A 14,179-nucleotide genomic window follows, 5' to 3' on the forward strand; every position below is an offset into this window, starting at 1 on the left:
GCCTTCTGCGTGCCCAGCCCGCTCATGGCCACGGACCCCTGGAAGCTGGCCGGGGACGGGACGCGCCCTGCCGGCCCCCACCTGCTTGCTCCCCTCACTGGCCCGGGAGAGCTGGAGAGACGGTGCCCGGCTCTTGCTTAAGCTCCTAGCATGACACCCCTTAAAGTCTCCAAATTATGCCACCAACCTGTTAAGCTTCAGCTGGGGAGGGGGGTGGAGGGAGGGGAAGGGGGGAGAAAAAGCCCTCTCTTAATTACTCACTGGGTCAGGTGGGAGGGAGCCCGCTCCCCATTGGCTGCTGTGCCCAGAGTAACCGCTTAAGAACAGTACTTCATCCAAATTATCAGGCTTTTATCTTGTTGTACCTGAAGAGGTCTAATCGGTGTATTGAGGACCATTTTGCCATTAATTAAAATTGTTCCGGGCCCCGACTGCAACAATCAGACAAATCATGTTTGTGTACAGACCACGGCATGTGCCACCTATAAGGAAGAGGTCCTGGGAAAATCCCCAGACTTGGCGGCAACATGGCTCCCCGACCCGGCCGAGGTCCGCGGCTCCCCGACCCGGCTGAGACCCCTCAGTGACCCGTCCCAGCCAGGAGGAAGGGGCACGGAGCTGAGGCACTGAGCCCAGGCAGGGAGCATCGAACCGGAGGCAGAGAGCGCTGTGTGCCACGCACTCCAGGGCCAGAGATCTGGAAGGGACGAAGGGCCTATTCCTCCCGCGGTGTCCCCTACTGGTCCCCTGTCCCCCAAGGCGCCCGACACACACCCATACCCTGCTCTCCTCCCACAAACGAGAGCTCCGAACCTACCCCCCTCCCACTGCGCCCCCTGCCGGGATCCAGAGCCCCAGTTTTTCTCATCTGCACCCCTAGCCAGAGGGAGAGAAAGGTCACTTAGCCTCCTAGCGACCTCTCTAAGGAAGGACTCTGCCCCAGCGAGTGAAACGACGCCTTCCACCGGGTCACACAGAGCGATCTGGAGCCCTGGCCCGGAGAGGCTCCCCGGCGTTCCCTGCGGTTGGCCGCTCGGGCCTCCGGGTGGAACCCCATTTCCTGGGGAGACGCTGCGGGAAACGTCTCCTCCGCCGGCCACACCGCAGGCGCCCAGCGTTCCCTGGGGGTGTGGGCTCTCCTCGCGCTACAACAGGACATGAGGAGATCAACACAGACGGACAATAAAGGCCGGGAGAGAAGACGCGGCCCGCGTGGGGGTGACGCTCAAAGCACGCGCGCCGGGCGCCCGCGACGCGCCCGTCCCGCGGAGGCACCCGCGGCCGCCTCTGCCCAGAGCGGACGGCGGAGCGACGTGAACAGCTGAGCACTGCGCACGGGGACAGGGACGTGCCGGGCAGACGCGCGCACGGCTCGGGCGCGGCCGCGGTCCACGCGGCTTCTCCGAGGAGCCGACGGCTCGTCCAGACTGAGAAGGTGACAAGGACTCAGTCGGGGTGGGGCCGGGGCGGTTCCGGGCAGAGGAACCCCAAGTGAGAAGCGTGGCCCGGGCCAGGACGTGGGGGAGGAGGGAGTCGGGGCGCAGCGCCCCACAAGGCCTCGCGAGCAACGGTAACGACCCGGATTTTATTCGATGTGACACGGGAGCCACCGGAGAGCAGGAAAACGGTGCCATGTCCCTCGTGTTCGTACTGACGACCCGGGGCCCGCCTGTCGAAACGGCGGCTCCACGGCCAGGCTGCCACCCCGAGGCCTGTCAACCTTCGCTCTCCCTGGCGGGGAAGGAGGGGGGGACGATTTCACAGGGTTCGACCTAATCGTTGGATTTGAGTCTAACATAACATGCTTTGACCAATACGTCTATGCATCGTTTTCCTTGAATAACTGTTTTCTGGTCACGAAACGTCTTACCGCAGACGATTTCGGGAACACGAGCAGGAAAAACCAGGCGGCTTCTCAGCGCCCAGGGAGGTGCCCTCTGCCCACACGCTTGGCGCCGACATTTTTCACTTACGAGCGTATTCACGCTTTTTCCTTTAAGAAGATGGGATTCGAAAATGCTCGTGACGGGGCCTGGCAGAGCGGACAGAGGCTTTCGCGGCTGCTCCCCCGAAGCCCTCTGACACGGCTCCACAGTCCCACGCGACGTAATCCCGCAATGCAGGAGCCTGCAGAGGCGGAAGCCGCGGCGGCGGCAGAGCGCCCCGGACACAGGGGCCACGGCAGGAAGGCGACGGAGCGCCCCGGCGACGACGACCGCGTGGACATGTTAGTTTCTATCGCTGCCTAAGAAATCACCACCAATTTCCATTTCTGACAACACCCATTTCTGACCTCACAGCTTCTGCAGGTCAGAAGTCCAGGCGGAGCACGGCGAAGCTCCCTGCTCTGGGTCTCACGCACCCGGCTAAGGCGCCGGCTGGTTCTGGGCCCTCATCTGACGCTCAGAGTCCTTGTCGGACCTCATTCGGGGTGTTACCAGAATTACGTTCCTTCTGGCTGCAGGACTGAGGCCCCTGGCTCCTGGTGGCCACCTGCCTCCCGTGCGGGACGTGGCTGTCTGTCTTCCCCGCTCCCGGCCAGCAGGAGGGCATCCGCCGTTGCTTCCTTAAGGGCCCACCCGCTTAGGTCAGGCCCACCCAGGATGACCTTCCCTTTACTCACTCGGACTCACCTGATCAGGCATCGTCATGACAACTGCAGAGCCCTTTTTGCCACATGCCGGAGCGTAACCACAGAGCGATGCCCCTCACGCTCAGAGGTCCTGCCGACACTCAGGGGAAGGGGTGGCACCGGGCACGGCCACCAGGGGACAGAAATTTCGGGGGCCGCTTTGACTTCTACCTACCGGACAAGCAAGTGAGGGAGAAAACAAACAGATGTTTGGGACCTGGAGGGAAGTGGCGGAAACCCCGGCCCCGAGGGCGGGAGAGCCTGGACGCCTCGGCGGAGGGCGACAGGGACATGCTTCCCCCGCATGCTCCCGACCATGTGGGCGAAACGCCAACGAGGTTCCTTCATGCCCTGATTTTTTAAATTCAACAACTCATCCTTTTCCCACGTTACTGAATAATGTTCCAATTATTTTAATGTCTGCAAATTATTCCATCTTAAAAATGGGGGGTCATGTTTCATTGAACCACTCTTCTTACACATTTACTGTTTCTCTGGTTTTTTGTTTTTAATGATTTAAACAATTAGATAAAAATGCTGGAAAAATTAGATGAACATTTGCGAACAGCCACGGTTATTTCCTTGCACCGTGTTTTTAGAAGTAGCGCTGACAAGAACGCAGGCTGCTTAGCGCTTCGTGGGCACTCTCTCGCTCAACCCTCGCAACGATCCCAGAGGTGAGTGCGAGGATTCTGTCTGCTTTTCAGGTGAGAGCGTTGGGTTAAGCAGCTGGCCCGCAGCTGGCCCGCAGGCACGGAGCCGGTGAGCAGGGAGGCCGGGAACACCCTGGGTCCTGGGCAGTCACTCGCCGTCCCTCGTCTGCCTCACTTGACAGGAGGCCGCTGTCCGGGTCGGGACGACAGAGCAGAGCCGGGAGGCACAGTGGACCACGTTCACCATGTGCTCACTTCTCAGCACGGCCTGCAGGTCACGGGCGGTCTGGGGACTCGCCTCTGGACGCCGCCTCGAGTATTCAGACCCGGGGGAAGCAGCCGTCCAGCTCCGGGACCTCTGGCCTTGGGCGTGGCGAGGGGGCTGGGAGGCTGAAGCTCTGGAAGCCGATGACTCGAAGTTTATTACCTCACGTGTCCAGCAGCAGCCCTGTTGCTGCCGGTTGGGGGTGGGGGGGGGGGGCGCTAATTAAGGGGTGCAGGCCAGCCGACACCTGATAGCACCTCTGTGTCCTCTGGTGCATGGCGGCCCGTGGCTCGGACTGAAAGGGCAGAAGCCGAAAGCAGGCGGCCTGTGCTCCCCATCAGCGCCCGGCCCCCCGGGCACACCGAGTCCCTGCGGAAACCTAACACCCTCTCCACCCTCCTCCGGGCCACCAGGAAATTAGCACTGGCCCAGGGACCTGGTCGTAATCAAACCGAACAAAAAGACAGCTGCTCTGCCTCTCCTTTTTAATCACCCACACGCGGCCCCGGGGATTACTAGCTCCGGGGTGATTTGGGGAGGATTACACTTTCATTAATGTCTGGGGTCAGTTCCAACACGCTGTCGTCAGAGCCTTGGAAGACGCCTCCCCACGCCAACAGCTGAGCCCTCTCCACGTCTGGGAGGTTGTGCCGTACAGAGCCACTGGCCACCGAGTATCTGATTTGAAACATCACCCAGAAACGCATTCTGCCCTGTTTCCAGTGTCTGTGAGGACGTCGCCGAGTCTCTGATGGCGAGCGGCAGCAGCACTGGGGTGGAGACGTGACTGTCCCGCACGCTGACGAGTCCAGATTCTCACCTTCCCTAGAGTTGCCCACTGCCCGCCCACTGCCCACCCACCACGCCCTCACGCGGCCAAACCCAGGGCCACAGACACGCTGACCACACGACCAAAGGCCGGGCACTCGGAGAGGCTCGTGCCCGTGCAGGGGCGTCGGAAGCCAAGACGCTGTCAACGCCGTGGGGGGACCAACGGACGGCGTCTGCGGGGCAAGGCCTGCCCCTCTGCCCTCCCCCCGCTCACACCTCCACCCACGAAGGGCCAGCCTGCTCCGGGCGGCGCGCCAAGCCGGGGACAGGGCGCTCAGCGGACACGCACACAGCCCTCCCTGAGCCTGCCGAGGGTGACGCCCTGGCCCGGGAGGGGCGCGAGGCTGACCCCGAGGTCCGAAGGGCACGTGGGAGGCCACCTGGCAAGGAGGAGAGACACGGACAGGCCGGACTGTGCGAAGGCCACGGGAGAGCGGACGAGACAGGGGACAGCACTTCGGAGTGTTCAAAGCAGATTGCAAGAGAGAAAAAGAATGAAAAGAACGGTTAAATCCAAGTGACCGTTAACACATCTCTCGATAACTTATAGAAGCCGACAGAATCGGAATCAGTGCTACCAGGCTATGTGGCCTGATAGTCGCAGAACGCCCCACCCAACGGCCGCCGAGCACACGTTATTTTCAGATACACATGGAGCATCCACCAGGACAGACTATATGCTGGGCCACAACACAAGGCCCATGAAATTTAAAAGGATTAAAACCATTCAGAGTATGTTCTCTGAACTATACATCAGTAATAGATATCTGGAAGATCCCCAAGTGTTGGAAAGTTAAGCACACTTCCAAGTAATCAAAGGGTTAAAGAAGAAATCACGGAAAAATAAGAAAACATTTAAAACGGCATTAAAATGAAAACACAACACATTGAAATTTGTGAGATGCGGCTCAAGCAGTAGAGAAATTTACAGCATATTCGAAAAAAATTAAAAATTCAAAATCAATTAAGTTGCCAATGTAAAAAGATAAAAAAAAAAGTTAAACACAATGTATAAGAAAAAATAATAATAAAGGCAAGTAAAGTAAATAAAAAACAGGCAACCAAGAGTGAAAATCAACAGAACCAAGGTGGATTTTTTATTGCAAAATGTAACATCGCAAGAGTACACACACACAAACATATAGTGCAATGATTTACCGGAGTGAATACCTTGTAAATACTTCAAGAAACAGGACGCGACCAGGACCCAGGGGCCCCCTGCACAAGTGTCCCTTCCCATCCACTAACCACGCCGCCCCTCCAAAAGTCACCACTCTCCTAACTTTCACTCAGATAACTTCGTTGCTTGTCATAATTTCACCACCTAAGAATGCGCCCTTAAGAGCCGAGAGGCCCGTTTCGCCTGGCTTTTCATCTTCATACGGTAACACAGACGTAGTAGACGTGTTTGCTGGTCATTCGCGTACCAGCTTCTGCTCGGTATCTGCTCGAATCTTTTAAGCTGTGTCGTCTTTGAAGTGACCAACAAGATTCAAGCGCGATTAGTCAAAATAAACAGGAGATACAAATTACCAATATCTGTGATGAAAAAAGGACTATAACTACAAATCCTATAGACATGAAAATACTAAAAAAAAAAAAGTATGACCTATGCTATTTAGAAGACCCTAGTTTATGCAAAGTGACTAAACCAGTCAGGTTAGCAGGAATATCACAAAATAAACGTTCGATTTACCTTTCAAAAAACCTTCCGAACTGTCCTTAGCCTCATGTTAATCCCTAAGTCATCTGAGAGGACTACATATCAATTCGACTCAAAAAACATCTTTAAGTGCCCACACGATGGGGGCGACCTGTGAAGGCTTCATGTTAAGGACACAGTGTTTTCTTACGGTCTTACCATCTTCATTCGGTTTAGTGACTCCTGGGAAAACAAGCATGAATAAGAGATTGTAAACGCTAAAGATCGTAACGCTATCATTTATTAAAGAAGGGGAAGAAGCAGAATCAGTTTGGTGATAGTCTGGAGGAAAACAACAGCTTCATTTCTGGCGAAATGCTTTCTCTTTGAAATGAGTTAGTAAAAAGAACACAACAGTCACTGTGTGAAATGAAGTCTCAGGAAAAGGAGCACACGATAATGTTATTTTTGAATATGAAGAAATTCAGTTACATGATCAGCAGCACTGAGCATTTGCTGCGCATCCACACGGTTACGAAAATTGAATCGCGTTTTAACAAAGTGATTTAAAAGCTCATCGTGTGAGAGCAGGCACAATGTTCTGAGGCAGAGAAAGTCCCCGCGGGCTTCTGCACGTCCTCACCCCTGACTTTATAATCAGAATTTACAAAAGCAGCATAAAGGAAAAAAAATCAGAATTCACAAGGTGTTTTTTTTTTCCTTTCCTTGTTCAAAGTGGCTAAGTCAGGCAAATATATTGAAAAAGGCAAAATAAACACTTTTCATAGCAGAAAGACCACAGGAGCGAGCGTGGACTGATTCTCCCGTTCGCCGGCGCTCGGAACGCGGCCCATGGCCTCCCTGCAGGCAGACGGACGCACCTGCCCGGTACCCAGGTACCGCACTCAGCAGCCATAGGGAATTCGGTTTCATCAGCCCCCTTCCATCAGGGAAGTTCTGTCCGTGGCTTTTTTCGCTGCTGTTTATTAAATGCAGTGACGCTGCTTTGTGGGGAACACAGACATCATTAACGTTTTTTACAATGCTCTGGACTGACTTGTTGCTTCCGACAGCCGGTTCTCCCGTCTGGTGACCTCACTCTTCCCTGCTTGCTGCTCACGTCTCCAGAAACATTTCTGTCCATTTCTAAGCCCATCATCAGTCTATCGGCTCCTGCCAGGAAGAATGTGACCTCGGTGTAACAAAGACTCTGCTGCTCCCCATGGCCACCGCCCTGGACCTCGTCACAGGCCTGGAGCGAGGTCGGCGGCCGGCCTCAGGGAGGCCACACGGCAGGAGCCCGAGCGGCCCACGGCAAAGCTTCTGGGCACCAGGGACCTGGGAGGGTCGTCTGCACACCTGGGGCAGGACCGGAGCTCGCCGGAAGGTTGACAGACGCTCTACCGCGAGTGAACTGGGATCAGATCGACCGCACAGCCCTGTCCTGCCAGCTCAGCTACAAACTCTCGAGGTCTCGGAATTTCCTAAAATCATGAATTTCACACCACCTCCCAACCGATTTTTTATGTTTCCAAAAAAATTCTACGTTTCTAAAGTTAAATTCTTTTGTTACCATCTTACCATGAGGCCACAGGCATAAATCTACATTTAACTTCAGTTCAATTTAACTATTCGCTTTTTTTTTAAATGCCACCTGGTGACGTCGTTAAGGTCGCGCAAAGCCCTTCAAAGAGCAGAACCGTCTCCGAAAGGCACCTGGGACTGAGACGCGAAAGGCCCCACAGAAGCCAGAGGGTGGCGTTTAACTCCCTTTCCTGGCTGAAGGCAGGTTCGGGACCTCGGCCTGAGACAAGATGCGGCCTGCAGAGGCTGGCTTCCGGCTCTGGCCCCACCAGGCCTGTCCGCGGCTCAGGACGAACGGTGGCCGGTCTGAGGCCCCAGGCACAGACGGGGAGAGAGGTCAGCAACCAGCCACGAGCGAGGGGACGCGCGGACCTGGCGGAGAGCCTGGTCGGTGACTGGGAGTCCTGCCACGCCACGGGCGCTGGCGATCCGCACAGGCCACTCTGGAGCTCGGGCAGCCAGGAGGAGCTCGGAGGACACACGGAGGGGACCGGGGACCGGGCAGACGCAGGAGGAGACCCCCCCGGAGGGAGCCTGGGCAGCAGACAGGGCTGTGAAGACATCAGCACTAGAAAAGACACCGGCTTGGTGACAGCGACGGGGGACGTCACGAGAGGGGCCCCAGAGCCAGGACACACGGAGCGTGAGACGCCGGGCGCCGTTCTGCCGCCAGCCGCGGCTCTGCGGGGAGCCGGCGACCCCTGGGCCGTGTTTCCCGGCCCCCACAGTGGGGCCTCCCCCGCTGCATCGCCGGCTGTGCGAGGTCCAGGCAGGTCGGCGGCACAAAAGCACTTTGCCTGTGGCCAGGCCTCAGGCTGAGAGGTGACCGCGCCACAGCCCGCACCTCCTCCTCCCCCAAGGCCTCCAGCGCGGGCGCCAGCGCCGGGGCCGTCGGAGGGTCGCTGCGTCCCCGGCCCCACGGCGGAGCTGTCTTCCCGCCCGCTGGCCCCCTGGCCCCCTGGCCCCCTGGCCTCACTCCGGGAGAGAACGGAAAATAAAATCGGTTTAAAAGCAAACATTTATAACCAATGAAAAAAAAAAATGCGGCAGAACAGCAAAAATTTTCAGCCCCCGTTGGCTCTTTTCCAAAAGGGAAAGTGACTCTGCTTTGTTCTCTCCCCAACCTCATTCTGGGGGGCAACCAGTAAAGACGGGGGGGGTGGGGGTGAAGCCGGAGAACCCCGGGAGGAAGAGTGTGCGCGGACACCAGGGCCGCACCCAGCCGGGCGCAGACGGAGGGCAGCGCGTGTGCCCAGGCTCGGGGTGGGGGAAGCCACCACCCCCACCCGGGCCCCTCCCGCGCCGCAGCAGGGCCAGGCTCCGCACGGGCTGTCCGCCGCCGGAGGACAGAACCACGTCCACGCTGTGGGGGACACGGGGCGTGGTCTCCACGCTGACGGACGTGTCCACCAAGCCCCCGCTGACCCCAAACTCTGCCCCTTCCGGCTGCCCTCCGCGAAGCGGCTGCTGCCTGCCGGCCACCCCTGGCTCCCGGGCCTATCTGCTGCTCAGCGCGCAGTTTGGTGATGAGAACTCAGCGGAACGCCGTCTGGAGAGGCCACGGTGCGCGTGGACGCGGCCTCCCGGGGGGACAGAGCACCCGCTCCTCCCGCGCGCAGACGCTGCGGCCGGGGCGCACTGCTGCCTCCCGGAGCACCCCACGGGCGTCCGCACGGCGAGCCGCACACGGCTGCGAGATGAAGGGCAGGAGTCTGGGAGAGGGGTCTGGAAAACACCATGAGGGTCCGGCAGCTTCCGTCCGCAGCGCCTCCGAAGGCCTCGCGAAACCGGCCGCCGCGTGCTACGCAAGACACGCGGAGAAACACTTCTTCACGGCGTCCCTGGGGAGGAAGAAAGGCCCAGGTCAACGGGAGGCGGTCGCCGAAGGCTCCTGCGCGCGCAGAGGCCCCAGTCGCGCCCCTGACGCCCGGAGTGGCTGCCGAGCGGGTAGCACCGCCGGGTTCGGGCCGACTCGGCGTCGGGCCTCGGCTGACGCCCCCGAGCGGCATCGTCCCCGGGCAGGTCGCCTGGCTGAGCTGCCGCCTCTCGTCTGGGAAAGGGGAGGTCCCCACGCCCCCTGCAGCCCAGCTGCGGGACGAGCTGCATGCAGCAGGGGAGGTATTCGCTGAAATGACAGCGACCGTGATCATCACGGGAAAAGACAGAAGGAAAACAGAGACTATCAGAAACCACGAGATCAGGACTGGGCACGTTTTAACCCAGCAGAATCACGGAACGCACGGAACGTGGGGGCCCGTCTCCACTCTGGGCAGGCGGAGAGGCGCGCCCAGCCACGCTGCGTGTCTTTATAAACCGTTTTAAAACGCTCCCGCCTCGGGACTCTGCGGGGACACCAGCGTGAATGAGATCCCGGGAGGGTCGTCCTCCAGGGCTCCCCCGGCACCAGGAGCTGTCCAGCCCCACGCCCAGCCCCACGCCCAGCCCCGCGCTCCGTCAGCCCGTCCCAGGCTCCTGCTCCCGAGGCTTCGGCACCGAGCGTGCAGGGAGAGACTGCGCCCAATAGGTGACCCCCCTACCAAAGCGGCACGTCCACCTCCACCGGCCCGTGGCTGCGGACCGGGGCTCGCACGCCGGCTGCGCCCCGCTGTGCCCGGCACTCAGGCCCGGGGCACCGAGGGGATACACACCCACGAGGGGGCGCCGCGCCCTATCGCCGAGGCGATTCTAGGACAGCGTTTCTCATGATGGGCTTGTTCTGCCCAAGAAAGGGTTTTAGGGACAACAAGCCCTGCTGCAGCGGCTCAGGATACACGTGGCAGACGACCTGGGGAGCCAGAGCCTCGCCGTAAAGCCGCCCAGCTGCCGTGAACGTGACGGGCTCGGCGACCTCCCACCACCTGGAAACCGCCGTGGGCAACGGCCCTGAACTGGCGCGCGCGGGCCCCTCCTGCCCCTCAGCTCGAGCGCCACGCCTCATCCTCAGCGCAGAGAAGGACCCGCCTCTCGCTAGCTGCTCGCTAGGTAGACAGAGAAGGGGGGACGTGGAGGGGCCACGTCAGGACAGAGCCCAAGGTCACGGAACGTGCCGACGGGCGCAGGGCTGGCACGGCAGGACCCCGGCGCTGGGCGGGGCCGCCCGCTCGTCGCCCGCGCGCGCCCGGAGGCCGGAGGGGTCAGGCGCGCTGCCCGAGGCCACGCGGCTCCGCAGGAAACCCTGGCCTGCCTACGGCCCCTTCGTAACCACTTCTCTGAAACGTCCCGTTGGTGCGGCCCTGCAGGAAAGCAAGCGTGAGCGTCTCCTGTTCGGTGACGCTGAAGTGGTGCCACCCGCCTTGGAGGAAGTCTCCCTGAAGCCATGGGTAACAGGTGACACCGTGGGCGTACGTACCCCGCACCACGGCACCGGGAGCTGGCGGGCCTGGGCCGAAGCCCTTTGCGGCTGTGTAATGGGGCGGGGGGGGGGGGCTGGCTACAGAATTCGTACGTGGCATCTGCCCGTTCGTCTCAAAGGGTTTAGTGAAGACGAAATGACGTGCACCTCCTGAGAGCACGCCTCGCTGCAGGCCCTGAGCAGACAGCGCCGCCGCGGAGGACAAGCCCGGCTCCGGCACGGCGGGTCTTACCTTGCGAATGGTATGAAGGAGAGGCTGTACCTGCAACGAGAAACACCGCCAGGGTCAGGTCGGGGGGAGGGCGGGGACGAGACACCGGGGAGGCCTCGGAGCCGCAGAGATGTCTGCAGCGGCTCACGGAGGCCTCCCCCACGGAGGGCGCGCGCACACGCATGCACACGCATGCACGCACGCGCACACACGCACACACACGCACACACGCATGCACATGCACAGACGCACGCACATGCACGGACAGCCGCCGCGTAACTGGGAGGGCAGCGGAGCGTCATCTGTGGCCCAAGGAGGGTAGCACGGCCCGGGACGGACAACCAGTGTCACCTCAGGCTCACGGGGTCCCTGCTAGAGCCAGAGGAGCCAGAGCATCACCCTGGATAGACAGATGGCATGGGAGCCTCGGCTGAAAAAGCACCAGATAAAATCCACACCTGTCGTCCTGGGATGTTTCACACATCGTCAAACGAACGTAACTCCCGCCCAACGTGGGTACATTTTCTTTTCTGCTCTTACCGATTAAGAAAGGAGCAAAAAATGAAGCCCCGATACTGACTAGTCTACAGAAGAAATCCAAGATCCTGCAAGAACCCCAGCCCCCCAATATCCAGGTGACCCCAGCCAGCCCAGGCCCTGCCTGGAAGGGAGCCACGCGGGAGGGGCCGTCCACAACCCTAGGGACTGGGCACGGTGGGTGCGGCGGGGTGTCCGCCGGGCACCCCGGGAAAAGCAAACACCGTGGGGACCGTCGGCGTCGCAGGGCACAGCGCTACCCGCCTGCGCGCGCGAACCTGGCCCTCGGAAAACGGGCTTCGAGACCGTTTGCGGCCGCCGCCCTCTGTCCACGGCTTCGCTTACGGCCCTTTCGGTGACCTGGGGTCAATCGCAGTCTGAAAACCGTGCCGTGGAAAATTCCAGAAATGAGTGATTCCCAGGTGTCAAAGCGCGGGCCGTTCGGGACAGCGTGGGACGTGAATCGTCACCTTGCCCAGGGTCCCTGTGCTGTGCACACCTCCGCCCAACAGTCCCTTGGCTGTCGGCGCGACCGTCAAGGCACCGCGGTGCCCGGCTTCCGGTCGCCCTCATCTTACCTAACGCCGGCCCCAAAAGCGCCTCCGTGGAGCGGAGCTGAGGACGCTCTCGGCACGGGAAGGCAGGCCTTTACCGTCCCACGTCCCCGCGCGCAGCGTGAACGTGGTACGTACGGCGAGGCGACTGAGAGAGCCCGCACCCACGTGACCCTGATCGCGGGACGTGGTCGCAGTGGCTCTGTTTCGAGTGGCTGTGGCCAATCTCGGCGTCGCCGCGCCTGCCTTACGACCCCGACCGGAACCACAGGCGTGCGTGTGCGGGAACAGGCACCGGGCACACGGGGCTCAGCGCTTCCCACGGCCTGGGGGGGTCTTGGAACGTGTCCCCACGGACGAGGGGGACGACTGCGGGAGCCAAGAGAGGCGTGCGTCCGTGGCTACACGTTTCTGCCCCCAGAAGACAGAGCCGTAAGCGGAAGCCGCCCGGCCGGGCCCTTCCGGGACCTGCCGCCAAACGCGCCGCGCCCGTCGGCCCGTGGGTCCTCACGCGCTCCGCGCGCAGCCTCAAGGTCCACGTCTGACAAGCAAGGGCGTGACCGGTCTCCGGACGCCAGAAAGCGTTCACGGCCCTCCTTTCCTTGCGCTAGAGCAAACGTTTTTTCCTAACTCGGTCACATCTCCATGGAAACTGTCCCGGCAGACATCAGCACCTGATCGGCTCGGCGAGTACTACAGACACGTGTGAGAAGCTCCCGATCCTACACACGCCACCGCCCCCCACTCTGTCGCCGCGACCTCGAGCGTTGGACAGGGCCGTGCACCCGCAGCCCCACCGTGGCTCCGAACGCTCGCGGCTCCTCCAGCTGCCCCGTCGCTCTGCTTGGCCCCCGAGCCACGGCTCCCCGGTCTGGCCTCAGCGCCTGTGCTGACCCTGCGGCCAGCGGCCACGCGGCTTCCAGCCCGGCGCTGTCCCCCGCCTCCGCCGACGGCTCACTCTGTCCTTCGGTGGGAGGATTCGGACCACGACAAACGTGATGATGTTTTTCTACCGCATTCCTTTCTCTGTAACGTCTCCGCCTCCCACCGGCTGCTGCAACCCTGCGACCTCCTGGCTCTTACTGGACGTGAGAGGTTCAGTGACCCTGGCAACGCCTCAAAGCCAACCGCGGGCCCAGCAAGAACGCGGCGGCGGGCAGAGGGCCTCCCGGGGCCCCTCACGCCGCCGACGGGCAGGGAGCCGAGGCGGCGGGCTTTGGCCCTGGAGCCCAACGTCACCCGCGTCGCTGAGGAGCGTGTGACCGAACGGCTTCTGCGTGCCTACCCCTCCTGCCGGCCCCACGTGGGGCGTGACGGCCCTCGGCTGCGCGAGTCAGAGGCCGGTGTGGGCGGCGCCGCGTAAAAGGTCACTTACCACGTCAGGGCCAGGGACTGCAGAACGCAGAAGATGAGCGCGAGCCCCTTGTTATGCCACTGGAAGGAACAAAACGACACGGTTCCGTGAGCGCGGGGGGCGCAGCGGGGGGTGAGAGCACAAACCTACACGGCTACGGGAGATCAACGCACACACACTTACCCAGAAGGCGGAACACAGGGTGAGCGCGAAACACAGCTGGAGAGAGAGAGAGAGAAGACGCGTCGGTAAACCGACGGCCAGGGCGACGTGGGGGAAAGCCGCGAGGGCTGGCCGTCGTTCCTGGCGGGCGGCCACCGACGCCCATCGAGCGGCCGCGGCCGGACGCTGTGACCACCGCGACAGCCGCACGCGGCTTCCTCTCAAAGCACGTCGCCCGCCCGAGCACTGGTGTGGGACAGAGGAGTCGGAGCCCCAACGAAGCCGCACTGGCCAGTGAGAATGCACGTCGATGAAGGACGGGAGGGTCCGCTTCGGCTTCCGAAGGCCCCCCAAACCTCTGTCCGGCAAACGGAATCCCATTGCTGGTCCGCCCGCCTCTGC

The 14,179-nt window shown here is 60.9% G+C and overlaps 1 protein-coding gene across 2 annotated transcripts in view; it reads right to left on the reverse strand.

The window, feature by feature from the left end:
* The window catches only part of LOC107512752 (vesicle transport protein SFT2B), a 40,576-nt gene that overhangs the window by 17,516 nt on the left and 8,881 nt on the right, over positions 1-14,179 (reverse strand). The window contains exons 5-8 of one of the 2 annotated variants that reach the window (XM_016148600.2): positions 13,799-13,834; positions 13,637-13,695; positions 11,192-11,221; positions 6,303-9,448 (exon numbers count right to left, since the gene is read on the reverse strand). In XM_016148600.2, coding sequence (XP_016004086.1) covers positions 9,409-9,448; positions 11,192-11,221; positions 13,637-13,695; positions 13,799-13,834 — 165 coding nt within the window. In that variant the 3' untranslated portion in view covers positions 6,303-9,408. Of the gene's footprint in view, positions 1-6,302; positions 9,449-11,191; positions 11,222-13,636; positions 13,696-13,798; positions 13,835-14,179 lie in introns of those variants that run through there. The other variant, XM_036234688.1, reaches the window with a different exon arrangement.

The sequence above is a fragment of the Rousettus aegyptiacus genome, unplaced genomic scaffold (assembly GCF_014176215.1).
Source record: "Rousettus aegyptiacus isolate mRouAeg1 unplaced genomic scaffold, mRouAeg1.p scaffold_m13_p_17, whole genome shotgun sequence".
Lineage (NCBI taxonomy): Eukaryota > Metazoa > Chordata > Mammalia > Chiroptera > Pteropodidae > Rousettus > Rousettus aegyptiacus.